Raw genomic sequence first — 13,993 nt, 5'->3', positions numbered from 1 at the left:
AGCCGCGCTGCGGGTGGGACTCGCCGTCTGTCCCCGCTCCTCTCCCGCCCGCCCCGCGGCAGAGCCTAAGGCACGGAAGGGTACGGCGGGGGGGCCCCCCCACGCCCCGGGGGCAAGCGGACTCTAAAGTTCCTCCCAAAGTCGTCAGCGTCCAAGTCTGAAAGGGCAGTATTTTAATGTCACGTTGAACAAGCACCCTCTTGCCACGTTCAAAACATTAGTGACTTGTTGAGCTCCTTGACTACTCGAATTTCCGTGAATAAGGGCAGGCAGACAAGACAAGAGTGCTGTCCGCTATACTCAAGCTCAGGGCAGTCTTCCACCTACACGAAATTCCAAAATGTATAAGCCACTGCGAGGACACGAGTTGCCTCGCTTGGTAATGAAGAGCATAGTCTGGGAGAGTCTTCTTCCTAGCCTCAATGCCATCTAGGGTAGAAGCAAAGTGCATCACTCAGCTCTTCTGGTGTTGCGGGTTTTTTCCTTAGTTTCTTTTTTTATGTTTGTTCGGTTTTGTGATAGAGGTTTGGAGAGGTTTTGTGTGTTAATAAGTAAGCATATATTTCCTATGAATCCAAGATTACTACCACTCCAAAATTTAGCCTGAAAAGTCACAGCATATAATTTCTACAGCATTTACTTCAAAGTACTATTTTAACTAGGGTACCAGAACTTATCAAAAGATGGGTAGGATGTATGCAATTCACAGGGATAAAGATCTTCACACCTACAGTTCCACACTATCATAAAGGGTATTATACTATGAGGATTCATCAACTGTGAACTTCTGGAATACTCATACACAGGAAACAAAGACAGGAAATGAAGGAGCAAAAGATACTGACAAAAGAACAGTGTGTGTCCTCTGTATGCAGATGAAGGAAGTAAATCCTTAAATGCTCCGGAGAGAGAACAAATAAAGCACGTGATGTAACAGACCTAAGTGCATATAAAAGCAACTAGTGCGTGGAACTTTTGGACCTCAGTTCTTGGACCCATTCTCTCCTGGAGATCTAATTGTTAACCGATGAGTATGAACTTCATTATTTACCATATCACATAAATAGATTTTAAAAAATCTGAATAACCAGTACCATTCTATGTAAAGATTGCAGTGAAGGCGATTGTGCACCAGAACTTAAGGCTGATGGGCAAAACCAGCCTGGCCCTGCAACACTGACGAGTGGGATGAGGTCACCCCAGTGTCAGCTGAGGTCAGCAGCAGTCACTGGGGCTGGAGCAGTCATTTCCAGGATGACATCCATCACCACCTATGCACACGCTACTTCATCTTCAATGCAAACTGAAACTAAAGGGAACTAAAAATTCACTCAAGGGTCCCCCAGCACCCAAGGGCTGTGATGGGCAGAGCTGGAGGGGCTGTCACTACACCACGCAGCACTAGGGAACCCAAGAGGCAGCTGTGGGGCCAGGACGACCTGACCCCCTACCACCAGCAGGAAGGATACTTTGCTGGGGATTCATTGTTACTAATCAGTTTAAAGGTGTGGCTTGGCTGGCAGTTTGGCTGCAAAATCATGCAATCACCCTGTATACAGCTTCCCCAATAGATGTTGTCATGTTGTGCAACATACACAGATTTAACTGGAACGTACTGTATTGCAATTTGTCTCCTTAGCCTGAACCCTGAATACTGCAAAGACAGGGGTCTTCCCCTTCCTGACACCAGAGCTCACATCTTTTCAAAGCCATTCCTCCTTCTACTTGTGGATTAACAGAAAAAAAAAAAGCAATTCCAAAACAACTGGGGTTTAGAACACACTAATCTAAGTTTAGAATTGAGCACATCCATCAGTACAAAAAAAAATGCTCCTGCAATATCAGGATTTAACTTTGCTCCTGAATAACTGAATAGCTCTTAGTTGAAACAAGTAGAAATGAAAACCTCTTACTGAATCCAGGCAAAATATTAAGAGTATTTCACTTCAATCCAGTACCAGTTTAATTTAGAATGAACAGTTTGTCTAAATATGAAAACCAAAGAAGCTTTAAAGTCACTTCTGCAAATCTAATAACTAAATTTGGACATAAATTTGGACATAATAACTAAATTAGGATATGTTTTAGATTTTCAGATTTATTCAAGTGTAATGCTGAAATTTTCAGCCTTCTATAGCCAATTGCAAAAGACAAAAAATATTTTAGGCACCTTTAAAATGAATTTATTTCACAAACTTCACATACATTATCTTATCAAATTACATTATCAAATCTCTTATACATTAGCCATAAGTTCTCTTAGTAAAAAGTATTTAAGTATGAAAGTTTTAAAAAAAACCTTTAAAATACAGTTTTTTCATAAAATCCAACAAGCTTTAAAAAGACCTTACACATATTTGCATTAAGCTTTGCTCATAAGGCACATGTATAGACATTTCAAAGGAGCAGTTACTTACAACCCACCAAATCTTTACAATGTTTATAAAGCTCTGTCTTTGGAAAAGCATATAATTGATAATATACAAACATGAGTGGCACATTGCCAATTTTAGGCAGAACTGTAAATGAAATCTTTGTGCATACTACCCAGATCTCAGTGACTTCGCTCTGCCAAGGAATAAAAAGTTACAGGATGCAAGGTAGTTTTAACACTACTCTGCATGTAGTATTTAAATGTACTTCTTTGTTACCAAAATAGCCTGGATGTTCCAGGATAAACACAAATAACTGATCAAATTTATTTTAAAAACTGTTTCTAGTAAAAATTATTTAATCTCCCAGATGCAAAAGGCAAAGAAAATATTAAGTTGTTACTGGGTATTTCAGGAGTGGAAAAGTATAGTTTTCTGACCACAGTTTAAGGAGGAAAACAGTTGGCTTTTAAAGCAGACAGTGGTTCCTGGTCTTAATTTACCCTAGACAGGATGAGAAGCATTTAATCACAGCATCCCTTTAAAAAGAAAAAAAAAAGGTCAGTTAAGATAGTTGCTCTTTTCTTTATATAGAGCTTAACCATTACATATTTACAATTAAAAACATGACATAAACTAAAGAGAAATAGCCATCATTTATCCAATGCAGGATCAGTGTGTGAGTACCTCTACCGAAGCAGCTAAACCAAAGGCTCAAGCCCAATGTGAAACACTCTGGCCCATGCAGAAATGCAGGCGCAGTGTTCAGAGCTGCTCTGCAGCACACTCAGGGCCTTAGCAAAGGTCAGAATCTTATTTTGCAAAGGCTCAGCTGAGGAACGTGCCAAATCCAGACAGCCAGCAAGGCACAGGTGCTGTGAGTCCAAGCCACATGGGAGTTAGACCTTCATGTTGCACAGAAAAAAGCACAGGCTGAAGGGTTCAAGGTGCACATACTGACAGTGCAGGATGGAGAACTGGTTCAGCCTTAAGGTTTGAAAGATCTGAAGGGTCCTGTTTTTTCAATTGACAGTAAACTGTTTTCTGACTGTTATACTTAGATCCTTCACTTCAGTCTCCTTTACTTTTCATTTTCTCAGAAAAGCAATAACTTAATAAGGAGTGGAATTTGTATTCTGTTGTTAGTCAGTTTGAAAAATGAAGAAACATACTATCATGACTCCTGAAAGTCACTGTATGTATGATTTTTGGTTTTGTTGCATTTCTTGTTGTCTTCATTTGGGTTTGGTTTGGGGTTTTTTTTGTTTGTTTTTTTGCCATGCCAACAGGAGACCCAGGATTTAAAAAAACACAAACACAAACCAACAAACCCTCTCAACAAACCCATGAACAAGTAAATTGTTTTTAAGAGTAAACCATTAAGGGAGTTAAACCAAGGAATGATAATTTTTGTTGAAATCAAGAGAAATGCATACTTTAAACAAATGAGATAATACTGCTCTCTGGCACTTGACATGGTTTAGATCACTGTTTCCAGAAGAAAGGCAGCCTACACAAGAAATTTATGATAGCTTTTCACATAAGCAAATAACTCAATAATCCTTAAAGAATTGTATTACTAAGAGGAGTCTGTATAAAATTCAGTTCTTTGGCTCATAAAATCTAATAGATAAACAAAACCAAAGAAATTAACTGATGCATATAACCAACTGCTTTTCTGCCCAGGACTCAGAGCACTGTTGGCAGGAAAGAAAGAAATCAGAAACTAGAAGCTAAACTTGCTTTCTGTACAGAGTAGAACATTAAAAAGGAGAAAAAAAAAAAGAGGAATAAGCCCTACTGAGACTGTCCCATGGCCACTGAAACTATAAGAATTCAGAATACTACTTTGATTGGGTTAGCCTGAGTTGTCATAAACAGTAAGATGACAATTCGAAGCCTGAGTTCAGGTAAAATATTCTATCCACTGTAATTATCAACTACTGTCTTAAAAAAAAAATCCTTCCTAGATGAAATCTGAAGCTTTAAAAAAAAAAAAATTCAGATTTTTTGGCAAAGTTACAGAAATGCTACAGGAAAATACCAGATGGAAGAGATGGACAATACTTTGTACTCCTTTTCCCCCACTTTTACTCCAGAAAACCTCATTAAATAACACACAGACATAGAAGTGCTTAATTATTTAAAAAACCACACTGTTTAAAGACCAAACTGCATTTTACATGAGTCACTACAGAAAACATAGGTTTTTACATTTGATTACTTGCATGTGTCTGGCTAGCTTTCATTCCCTTTTTGTACACACAAGAGTGAAAACAAAGAGAGAAGCTTGCCAGAAATGAAAATTAACACGAAGTGTTGCCTTTGCCTCTCCTAAAAATGATGGAGGACTTCAGAAATAGGCTTAGCAGATGAAAATATGTTGTTTGCTTGCTTTTACCTAAGACCTCAGATCCATAAGTTGCCTTTAATTTTAGTACTGCAAGAGTCACTGTTGAATCACTGTATTTTTAAATCACTGGAGAATTTAAACAAAATCTCTGTTTTCAGTGATGAAAACTAGAGAGAAATGTATCAAAGAGAATTACCATGCCTTTACTTGTATTTAAAGCTTGTATTAAGCATTACTTTTGAGTTCAACTATGTCATTTTCTGAGAATTAAAAGGAAAGGGAGAATGTTATGTTTTTTCACATATTTGATTTAAGTAGTTTTCCCCCCAACCCAGCATAAAAGTAACTGACTTTTGTTAAGATGGAAATTGTTATGCAGACTCACCTTGCAAAAGGAATATAAGATAGACTATACCTGAAAAAAAGAGGAAAAAAGTATATTTGCAGAGTGTTCATGTCTCTCCTAGAACCCAATTATTTCACTTTAGTCCAGCATTAATAAAAGCCACCTGTTATAACAAAACTTTAAACAAGATTCTCTATTCAATTTAATGCTTACCTGGGAAAAAGATGACATGTTTGGACAACAAGTAAACCCACTGACAAGGATTTGCTGGTTTACTTTTTCCTTGGATTTTTCATATTTCATGTGAAATATGAAAATACATTTCAAGTATTTCATAACTTCTATTGCACAAGCACTTAAAAAACCTTGCCAAATCCAAAAGGAATGGAGATTTCTGGGAAAACTGTACTCAGGATGATAGAGACAACTTTTTCCAGTTTAAAAGACAAATTACAAATATATATCTAACTATGTTATTTATGCAAGTCTAAATAGAGAGACATGGTGTAGTCTAAATAGAGATACATGGTGTAGTATAAATACTATGCCACAATCGTGACACTCAAGACAGCTAATAATTCTATTATCGTCTGAAATTTGCTTTTCACAAGCCTCCAGGTGGTGCTTTGTTCTCCTGCCCAGCCTGATCAAATTCTATGACACTTAACAAATGTGAGCTATCTGCTGAAAACGTTCAGAGCTCAGTCTGAGTTGGTGCTCTTTCCTCTATCTAGTATCAATACCTGCCTGGGCACAGCACAGTGCCCAACAGTACCTATCCTGAACAAATGGTTTCTTGTTATCAGACCCAAGTTCAGTAGAGGTTCTGTGTATTCAGGGCAAGTTCAAGCAGGAACTGTGGTCACCTTGGGCTGCCTGAGAGTTAGCACCAAGTAATAACCCACCTGGGACAAGGAGACCAAGTACAGATCTCTATGGAGAAAGCAGTAACTTCCAAAACTTCTGCCAGGCTCGCATTTACCTAACAGGTCTCACACACTGCCAAACCCAACCCCTGAGCGCATGTGGATGGTCACTGTAGTACCCACTGCACTAAATTTACTTTCTCACATCCACCCACTCTTTACCCAGTGCCACTGTGTATTTTCTGTGCTGGACAATCCCTATGAAAAAATGTTGTTTAGTTTCTTTCACTTCAAAAATGAAAAATTAGTTAGAACTCAAAAAAGAGTGAGATGAGCAGAACATATTAAGATACAGTTACTTTCACAACACAGGAAAGGCATGAGAATTTTGTTGCATATGTATTCCTTTCATAAGGCTTCCAATAAGTTCACACATTGCTGAATATATTTAAAATTATCATTTTTGCAAGAAGATTGAATATAGATTCTGTGGAAGTTACACAACCTAGCTTAGAAAAACAGACTGAGGCTAGCATTTGGGTACACTTATATATATAAAACATATATATATATATGTTTTGCATATATGTTTATAATCACGTAGGTGTAGGAAGAAGAAATTAAAAGGAATTTTAAGAATCTTACCAGGTCATTGCCAAGAACTGCAATATGCAGAATAACATCGCCAAACCTTTTTTTTTCCACTATGTAAAATAAAAGCAAATATTGCAAGTTAGTGCATTTTGCACCAGTTTATACTGTAAACAATTGGAAGTTTGTTCAACCAAAAATTTACTTAACTGATGATGCCTAAATTTCCTTGTCTTAATTTAATTTGCTACTTCTTTTCTCTCTAACAGCTCTCAATTTTATCCTTCACTCCATTAGCATCATGCTATAAAAACCTTTTCTAACTTCTGCAAATATGGAAGGTTATTCCAGCAACATATTTACTTGTATGGAATGTAACTACAGCCAGTTTTCATTCAAGATGCCTGAAGGTACTTGTTCTGCCTCTTTGTCTTAATCAGTTTAATGTTCTGTATCCATAGTTTCTAAAGACCACTACACATTCTCTGATATTCTCTGACATAAGTATACATCACTAAAATGAAATAACTTGCTTTTCCTAATTTTCATTCCAGAGGTCTGCAGACTGAACCTGATGCTCTAGATTTTGTATGCTCATCTACATCACATTCAGGTGGAAGGGTGCATTTGCTTTACAGCCAGCAGGCTCATCACTCCACCCACGCTCAACTGCAGCTGACAACAGAAAGAGCACACACACAAACTCATCTTTCCTCCACAAGTGAACTGTATCTTAAAACCACGATACAATTAATGAACTAACCAAGCTAGATTGCTCTTTAGAGGAACAAAGTATTCTCACTTACCCAGAATACAGCACACAGAGTCAATATTAGGCAAAGCTGGGGGGAGATGACAGGAGAGATAAAACAGAAGAATGAATACTCAAATACACAAGAAAGCAAACAGTAGCTGTTTTCATGTTTTCAGTGGGCAATCAGCATTTTCAGAATTGACTTATGAAACAAGCAGAGCCAAAGGCTGTCACACAGCTTTTTCAGTGCTTTTTCATCTTCTGACAATAATGAAGACCCCACTAGGGAGCAGCTGCCTCAAACACAACGCAAAAGCTCCCATGAAGCTATGTTCAAGGTACTTACACACTTCTGATGAAACATTACAACAGTATGGCTTACTATGCCCAACAATCACACCATTCCTGCAATCACTTTAAACTGTTCCACTAAATCTCATCTGGCTTCCTCCATTTGTCATTACACACAGCAGAAAACAGAACAAAATTCTAAATTAATTTTCACTGAAAATGATATGTTGGTGTTTTATTGAAATAATAACAGACTCTTGAAATTTTCCAAACCTGTTTGTGACTCCTGAACTGCCTACAATTCTAGCTTTGTGTTAGGATGGGGATTAAACCTGTCAAATACATCAAAATTTTTCTAAACTTAATAATTTTCCAATTCTTCTCTGTTTTACTGAAATTTTCATCCTAACAGTCTTAACTCTTATCCAATGTTCATGTTCACTACTTGATGAAACCTTTCTCTGTCTTTTCCCAACCTTATTGGTAGTTTCTCTGCACAGGTACGTAGGTCTGTGATGTTTTCTCTACTGTCTGTTCTCTTTCCATTTCTCTGATATGGCTTGTTTCTGCAGCCTTCAAAGCAAGTTATTTTCTTTGTCACCACATCTGAGCATGGTAGATGATAGGAACATCAGAGCAAAATGGTTTTTGTGCTGTCTGTTCTAAGTGTCTGGCTTGGGCTCTCAGTTTGATCAGAAAAAGCCCACAGCTGCAAAGCATTGGAGGATTCATGCTCAGCAAATACAGACTCTAGAGAACTGAAGATATTCTTGGATATTTTTACTGCAGACCTACGAAACATAACTTCCCTAAGGACTTGTAACTTGGTTGTAAAGATGGCAAAACAAAACAAAACACCCAAACAACCAAACCTCTTTAACAAAGCTCAGAGGCCAAGCAACGACCAAGTGACTTCCCCAAAAGACATGGGCAGACATGTGCCTCTCAAATGAGAGGATAACCTGCTTTTTTTATGTGGGTGTGTGACAGGAAGAATATGCAACCCATATGACAGCCACCCAGAAAGAATTTATGAAGATTTTCTTACCCACATCAGCTCTAATCAACTCGAAAAAAAAGTTATATGATAGGGAGAATAGGACAGCCACTACATTTCAAAAATAAAATTTGAAACAATCAGGAGGAACAAGACAGAAAATAAGTACAAACCAGAGGAGCAGAAAGGGCAGAAAGGTAATATAGAGCTCTGGGATAGGAATTCTGAGATTGGGGTTGGGGTTATTTTTTCCACCCTCCTGGAAGAAGAAATGATGGTCGTGTAAAGGAAAGGAGCTAGGGACCTCACAATGGAGAATCACAAAGCTGAACATGTGGCTTCCCAGACTTTGAGAAAATAAATTAATTTTCTCCACAGCTTTGAAAGCACTGAACCACTAACCTACACAGACCAAGCTGCAGACAGACTTGGTGACCACTGACTTTTCACAGTAGCTATTAAAAAAAAAAAAAAAAACTCTCTCACCTTGTTCTTGTAGAAAATATTTTAGAAAATAAATTAAAAATTATCAACCTACTATTAGCATTCAGTAAGAAATATTTAGCAAAGAACATTTTACTCCAAATGATTAACCGAAAAAAACATAAGCAACAAAAACAGTCATAGAAAGGAGCTAGATGATGTTTATGACACACAGAGCTAAACAGCTTGACTGTTATTTCTCAGTAGAGAGAAGAGGTGGACTGAGAAATAACCTCCCTTTAGAAAAGCCTCAAATTTAGCTTTGATGCTAAAAGAAAACAAGATAGCATATTTACCAGCATCACAATCGTAGCTATTAATCTTTTTTGCTCAAACATCGCTTTCAATTGCTTCAGGGGCCCCATCAGGAAACATGTACTAATAGGAGAGAAAAACCAAAACAAAGGGAAAACCACTTTCAAGTAACTCTTTGTAAAAGACAATAGGTAATTAACATGTTTTTCAACAGTCAGATGACTACAAAGGCTTTTAAAAAAAAAAGGTATTTCAGTGTTTAGCAACAAAGACTAGAACAGAAGGTAAAATACTCCATGAATTTAGCCCCACAAACAGTTTATGAGTCACCCTTGGTCACAAAATTCTTTCCAAAACATTACCATAGTAAAAAAAAGTAATAGGAAAGTACAAGAACACTGTTCTGTTTGTTGAGGTCAGAGAGGACAGAGGGTGTGACAAGGATATAATAAAGGAATAACAGAAGAACATAGAAACAAATTAGTTTTCACGAACTCTTCATCGCCTAAGAAAAAACACATTTCCAATAATAATATGTTTGTTGGTGTCAAATGCAATTTATAAATAAAGACAATTAAGAAAGCAGTGCAGTTACAGTTAAATTTAAATCATGTTAGAGACATAAAATGGGAGGAGATCGAACAATGACTATAAGTAGCACTATATGAATTTAGAGATGGGTGGGTAGTCAAAGATGTTTTGGTTGTTATTTTAAGACAGCAAGTACCATATTTAGGGAAAAAAAAAAAAGATGAGAAAACTCAACTGTGCAGAAGAAAATGAGATCATATCCAAGACATGGGATAGAAAAGGGGAAAAAATACAGTGGTTAGAGGAACAATAACAACAAGGACAAAAGGCTTTTTTACATAGCCAAAACAAAACATTATGCTGTATATGTAGCAGAGGGTTATCAAGTTGAAGAGCAGTGAATTTCATGGTGAAGCTGTTGTAAGAACCCAGCTGCCAAAAGAATGTCAAGAATACAAAGACCAAACTTCTGTGGAAAATTTCTGTTTAACAATAAATCTGTTACCCAGGCTGCATGCAAGTAGCTACAATCAAGATTACAGGGAGGCTCTAATGTTTTAGTTAAACTCAGCAAGCAAAAAAGGAAGGAAAAAGTTCAGTAGCTTGTAATAAACCTCCTGCTTTCTTCTACTCTGTGGTGAACTTGAAGGGAGAATGAAAACCATCATTCAGGTACACACTATGCTGTACCTGTTCATGCAAAGATGTTCCATCTGAACTAAGAATTCACAACCACAGGAGTAATTATCTGTCTTCAGATATTCTGAGCTGAGTCTTTCTTCCCTGTCAATGAAATCTTTCTGCTTTGTAGAAAACAAAAATGTAGTGAGACAGTTAGAATGCCTGTAATCCTGCGGTGGTCTGAATGCTTTATTATACAGCAGAAAAGATAGCTTAACTCCTTTTCTAGTTAATATTTATTTATATGAAACAAAACAAGCAATAGTAGGGCAGACATTGGTAGAGCTCGTTTCTGAGACTAGTCATAACCCTGGTGAAGCAGGCATCTTCTAAGACACAAGAAATATGGGAATCCACATCCCAAGCAGTAAACAGAACTCAAATCTTCCACACCTGGATGTTCCCCTACCAGCAAATTGCTATGTATATCCCCTTCTCTTCATTTTCTTTATCTTCAAGTTGTATAGACAGACCTCAGAAGTCCATATTAAATGGAAAAAAATGTTTTCTCAGTTCAGAAGAAAAAAATTTTTTAAATTGACTGCAATCCAAACTTTTTCTCAATATTTTTAATCTCATCTGCTGAGCCATAAAATTAAATTAAGACCACAAAAGGACCTGAAGAACTAGAATAAAAAATTAGTTAGCCAGTAGAAGGATAGGGATGATGGAAATAAGGTGGTAAAAATGAGGGAACTTTAGGCCACATAAAACAGGAAAGAAAATATGGAAAGCAGAATGTATTGTCTGCATTGAAAGACAGACATTGCAACAACTTCTCCAGAGATGAGAGAGGGAGCAGAAAGGCTGGAAAAAAGATTCTAGAGGACCTCCACTTACACAGGGTATCTGTTATATACAACACATTCGGCAGGAGATACACTCATCACCCCTAAGAAGAACTGAGTTTTCATGTTCATGGCTAGAAAATTATAGCCAGAGAGGACTATTTAGTAGGACTGGTAACTGCATTCTGCTTTAAATACAGACTTGTAAAGCCTGAAAATATTTAAGCCTCCTTGACAATTTGGGACTTTATTGTCATTACCTACTGTTCTTAGAACACAGTTGCCTGTTATTTATGTCTAAAATGACTACTGAAGGGCAAGGGGGCCTCTCTTTACTTCTGATTTTAGTTGGAGTCCAGACTTTTCTCCTGAAAAGAAATACCAGTCTGTAAAAGCTTTCCCTCTTAATTCAATTAGACAAATAGACTTTATTAGTACTAAGTTTCTAAAATGCTCATTTCATTTGAAGCAATGAAAACACACCCAAATTATTAGGTAAGAAAAACCCCACCACCAACAAACAAAACCAATAAACCAACAACAAAGAATAAAGAACAAGGTAAGGAAGAGAAATACTCGCTTTTGCCTACCTGGAGTGTTAACTTTTTGTCTTGTTTTAGTATGAAATGGAATAGTTCTACAAATGAGACTCAATTTCAGTATAGAAATCTTTGTCTCCTGAGAAATTTATTGAGGAGATGCAGTACATCATTGCATTTTTTAAATGTTAATGTCACATTACCTGAGTTTTAACAGATTAACAATGCTTTAACTCAAGAGTAATGCCACTTGACTAAAGTAATGAAGTCCATGAAGTCAAGACCAGACTCCATGGGGTTTGAGTCCAATGACCATGCTTCACTACACTAAGATAAAAGAGGACAAACAGAAACTGAAAATATTTTATGGACATTATGTTGTTTCTTATATGTCTTACAAACAGTGAAAAAAAATTTTAGATCCTAGGATATCCCTTATGCAAATCTTTTAAGACTGTTATGTGGAACACTTCAAGGATTCACACATAGAATTTAAAAATATACTGTGAACAACTTTTAGATTCTGCTGGGCCTTACAGACAAAACAAGGATTTCCTGAACATCTTGTTTTCCTAGAAACAGGATGATTTCTCTGTTAAAAGCAAAAAGCTCTTTCCAGTAACAAAGCATCCACACAGTGGACAGATTACCACTCCACCTCTGAAACTGAGGCACTTCAGGACTTGGCAGAAGGACTTAGCTGTAAAAGACACTAAATATTCAGCCAGCAATGTTTTATTTTTATATCAAATAGCTGTTGTGATGTGTCTGCAAAACAATCATGTAAGATAACTGACATCCAGTCTTAAAACTGTGAAGCAAACAAGATTTTATATTATTAGCATTTCAATATGAAAACAATATTGTTTATACACAACATAGATGCCATTCTAGAGTAAAAGCAAATGGAAATGTAGGTGAAAAGGAAGGTACTTTTCTAATAATAATAACTAAGAAACTGTACCTGGCCAATGCAGCAATATTTCCCAGGGTGTAGAACACTGCAAAAAGTTTGATCCCATTTGGGAGCCATAGCAATGCTGTTCCCTATAAGAGATAGGTTATTTGCACATCTGCAATTAGTTAATTCATTTAGTGCGAAAATATATTTGTAGGCTATACAATCTATGAAGAGCATCATTGACATACAGCAGCAAAGTACACTGTTCTTGAGTTGCAGCAATGCTCAGCATACTTCTATTGCCACCTATTGGCAAAACAATGTGTTGGTTTACTATACTCCACAATATTTTTTACAACTAGGCAATGTCTGTTTATACAGTTTAAAACATTTATTTGTACTGTTTATATTCTATTTACAACACTCAGTTTTGTTACAATGTTCCTCTGTACATCCTACACCTCTGCACACAAAGGATAACATGTCACAAACCCTACTAATGTCATGTCAAAAGATAACACGTCACTAACCCCACACTAATATTCACCATCCCCTTTCTCCTCCAATCAACCATCTGGACTTCTGGTCTAAATAGGCAGAGGCTGAACAGAAATACTGTAGAACTCTTACTTCCAGACATCTCTTATTCCCACTAAATGCACACCAAAAAAACCATCTGAAGCCTTCTGCTGATTACCTATGATGATCAGGGAGAAACAGAATCATAGAATGGTTTGGGTTCGAAGGGACCTTAAAGATCATCTAGTTCCAACCTCCCTGCCATAGGCAGGGACATCTTCCACTAGACCAGATGGCTCAGCGCCCCAGCCTGAAACACTGCCAGGGTTGGGGCATCCACCACTTCTCTGGGCAACCTGTTCCAGTGCCTCACCACCCTCACAGTAAAGAATTTCTTTCTTCTGTATATCTAACCTACGTTTTCCCTCTTTCTGTTTGAGCCCATTATTCCTTGTCCTGTCACTATAGCTCCTGATGAAGAGTGCCTCCCTGGCTTCCCTTAAGGCCCCCTTCAGATACTGCAAGGTTGCCATGAGGTCTCCATGCAACCTTCTCTTCTCCAGGCTGAACAGTCCCAACTTTCTCAGCCTGCTAGAGCCTAAGTAGAGCCTAAACTAGAAGAAAAGAAGCTGTGATGTGCACACTGTGTCCTGAAAAATATGCAAAAAAGCCACTAAATTCTACCAAATTGCAATTTCAGTGGGAATCTGTGGTGTCAGTTTGCAC

At 37.4% G+C, this 13,993-nt stretch overlaps 1 protein-coding gene across 1 annotated transcript in view; it reads right to left on the bottom strand.

The window, feature by feature from the left end:
• Nucleotides 1–2,375: 2,375 nt before the first annotated feature.
• Nucleotides 2,376–13,993, bottom strand: part of SFT2D1 (SFT2 domain containing 1) — a 13,531-nt gene continuing 1,913 nt past the window's right edge. Inside the window, exons 3-8 of the mRNA XM_009071932.1 lie at nt 12,812–12,894; nt 9,350–9,431; nt 7,335–7,370; nt 6,583–6,641; nt 5,111–5,140; nt 2,376–2,911 (exon numbers count right to left, since the gene is read on the bottom strand). Coding sequence (XP_009070180.1) covers nt 2,872–2,911; nt 5,111–5,140; nt 6,583–6,641; nt 7,335–7,370; nt 9,350–9,431; nt 12,812–12,894 — 330 coding nt within the window. The 3' untranslated portion in view covers nt 2,376–2,871. The remainder of the gene's footprint in view (nt 2,912–5,110; nt 5,141–6,582; nt 6,642–7,334; nt 7,371–9,349; nt 9,432–12,811; nt 12,895–13,993) is intronic.

Source organism: Acanthisitta chloris, unplaced genomic scaffold, assembly GCF_000695815.1.
Source record: "Acanthisitta chloris isolate BGI_N310 unplaced genomic scaffold, ASM69581v1 scaffold12590, whole genome shotgun sequence".
In the NCBI taxonomy this organism is placed as follows: domain Eukaryota; kingdom Metazoa; phylum Chordata; class Aves; order Passeriformes; family Acanthisittidae; genus Acanthisitta; species Acanthisitta chloris.
This window is presented reverse-complemented; position numbering and strand designations above follow the sequence as displayed.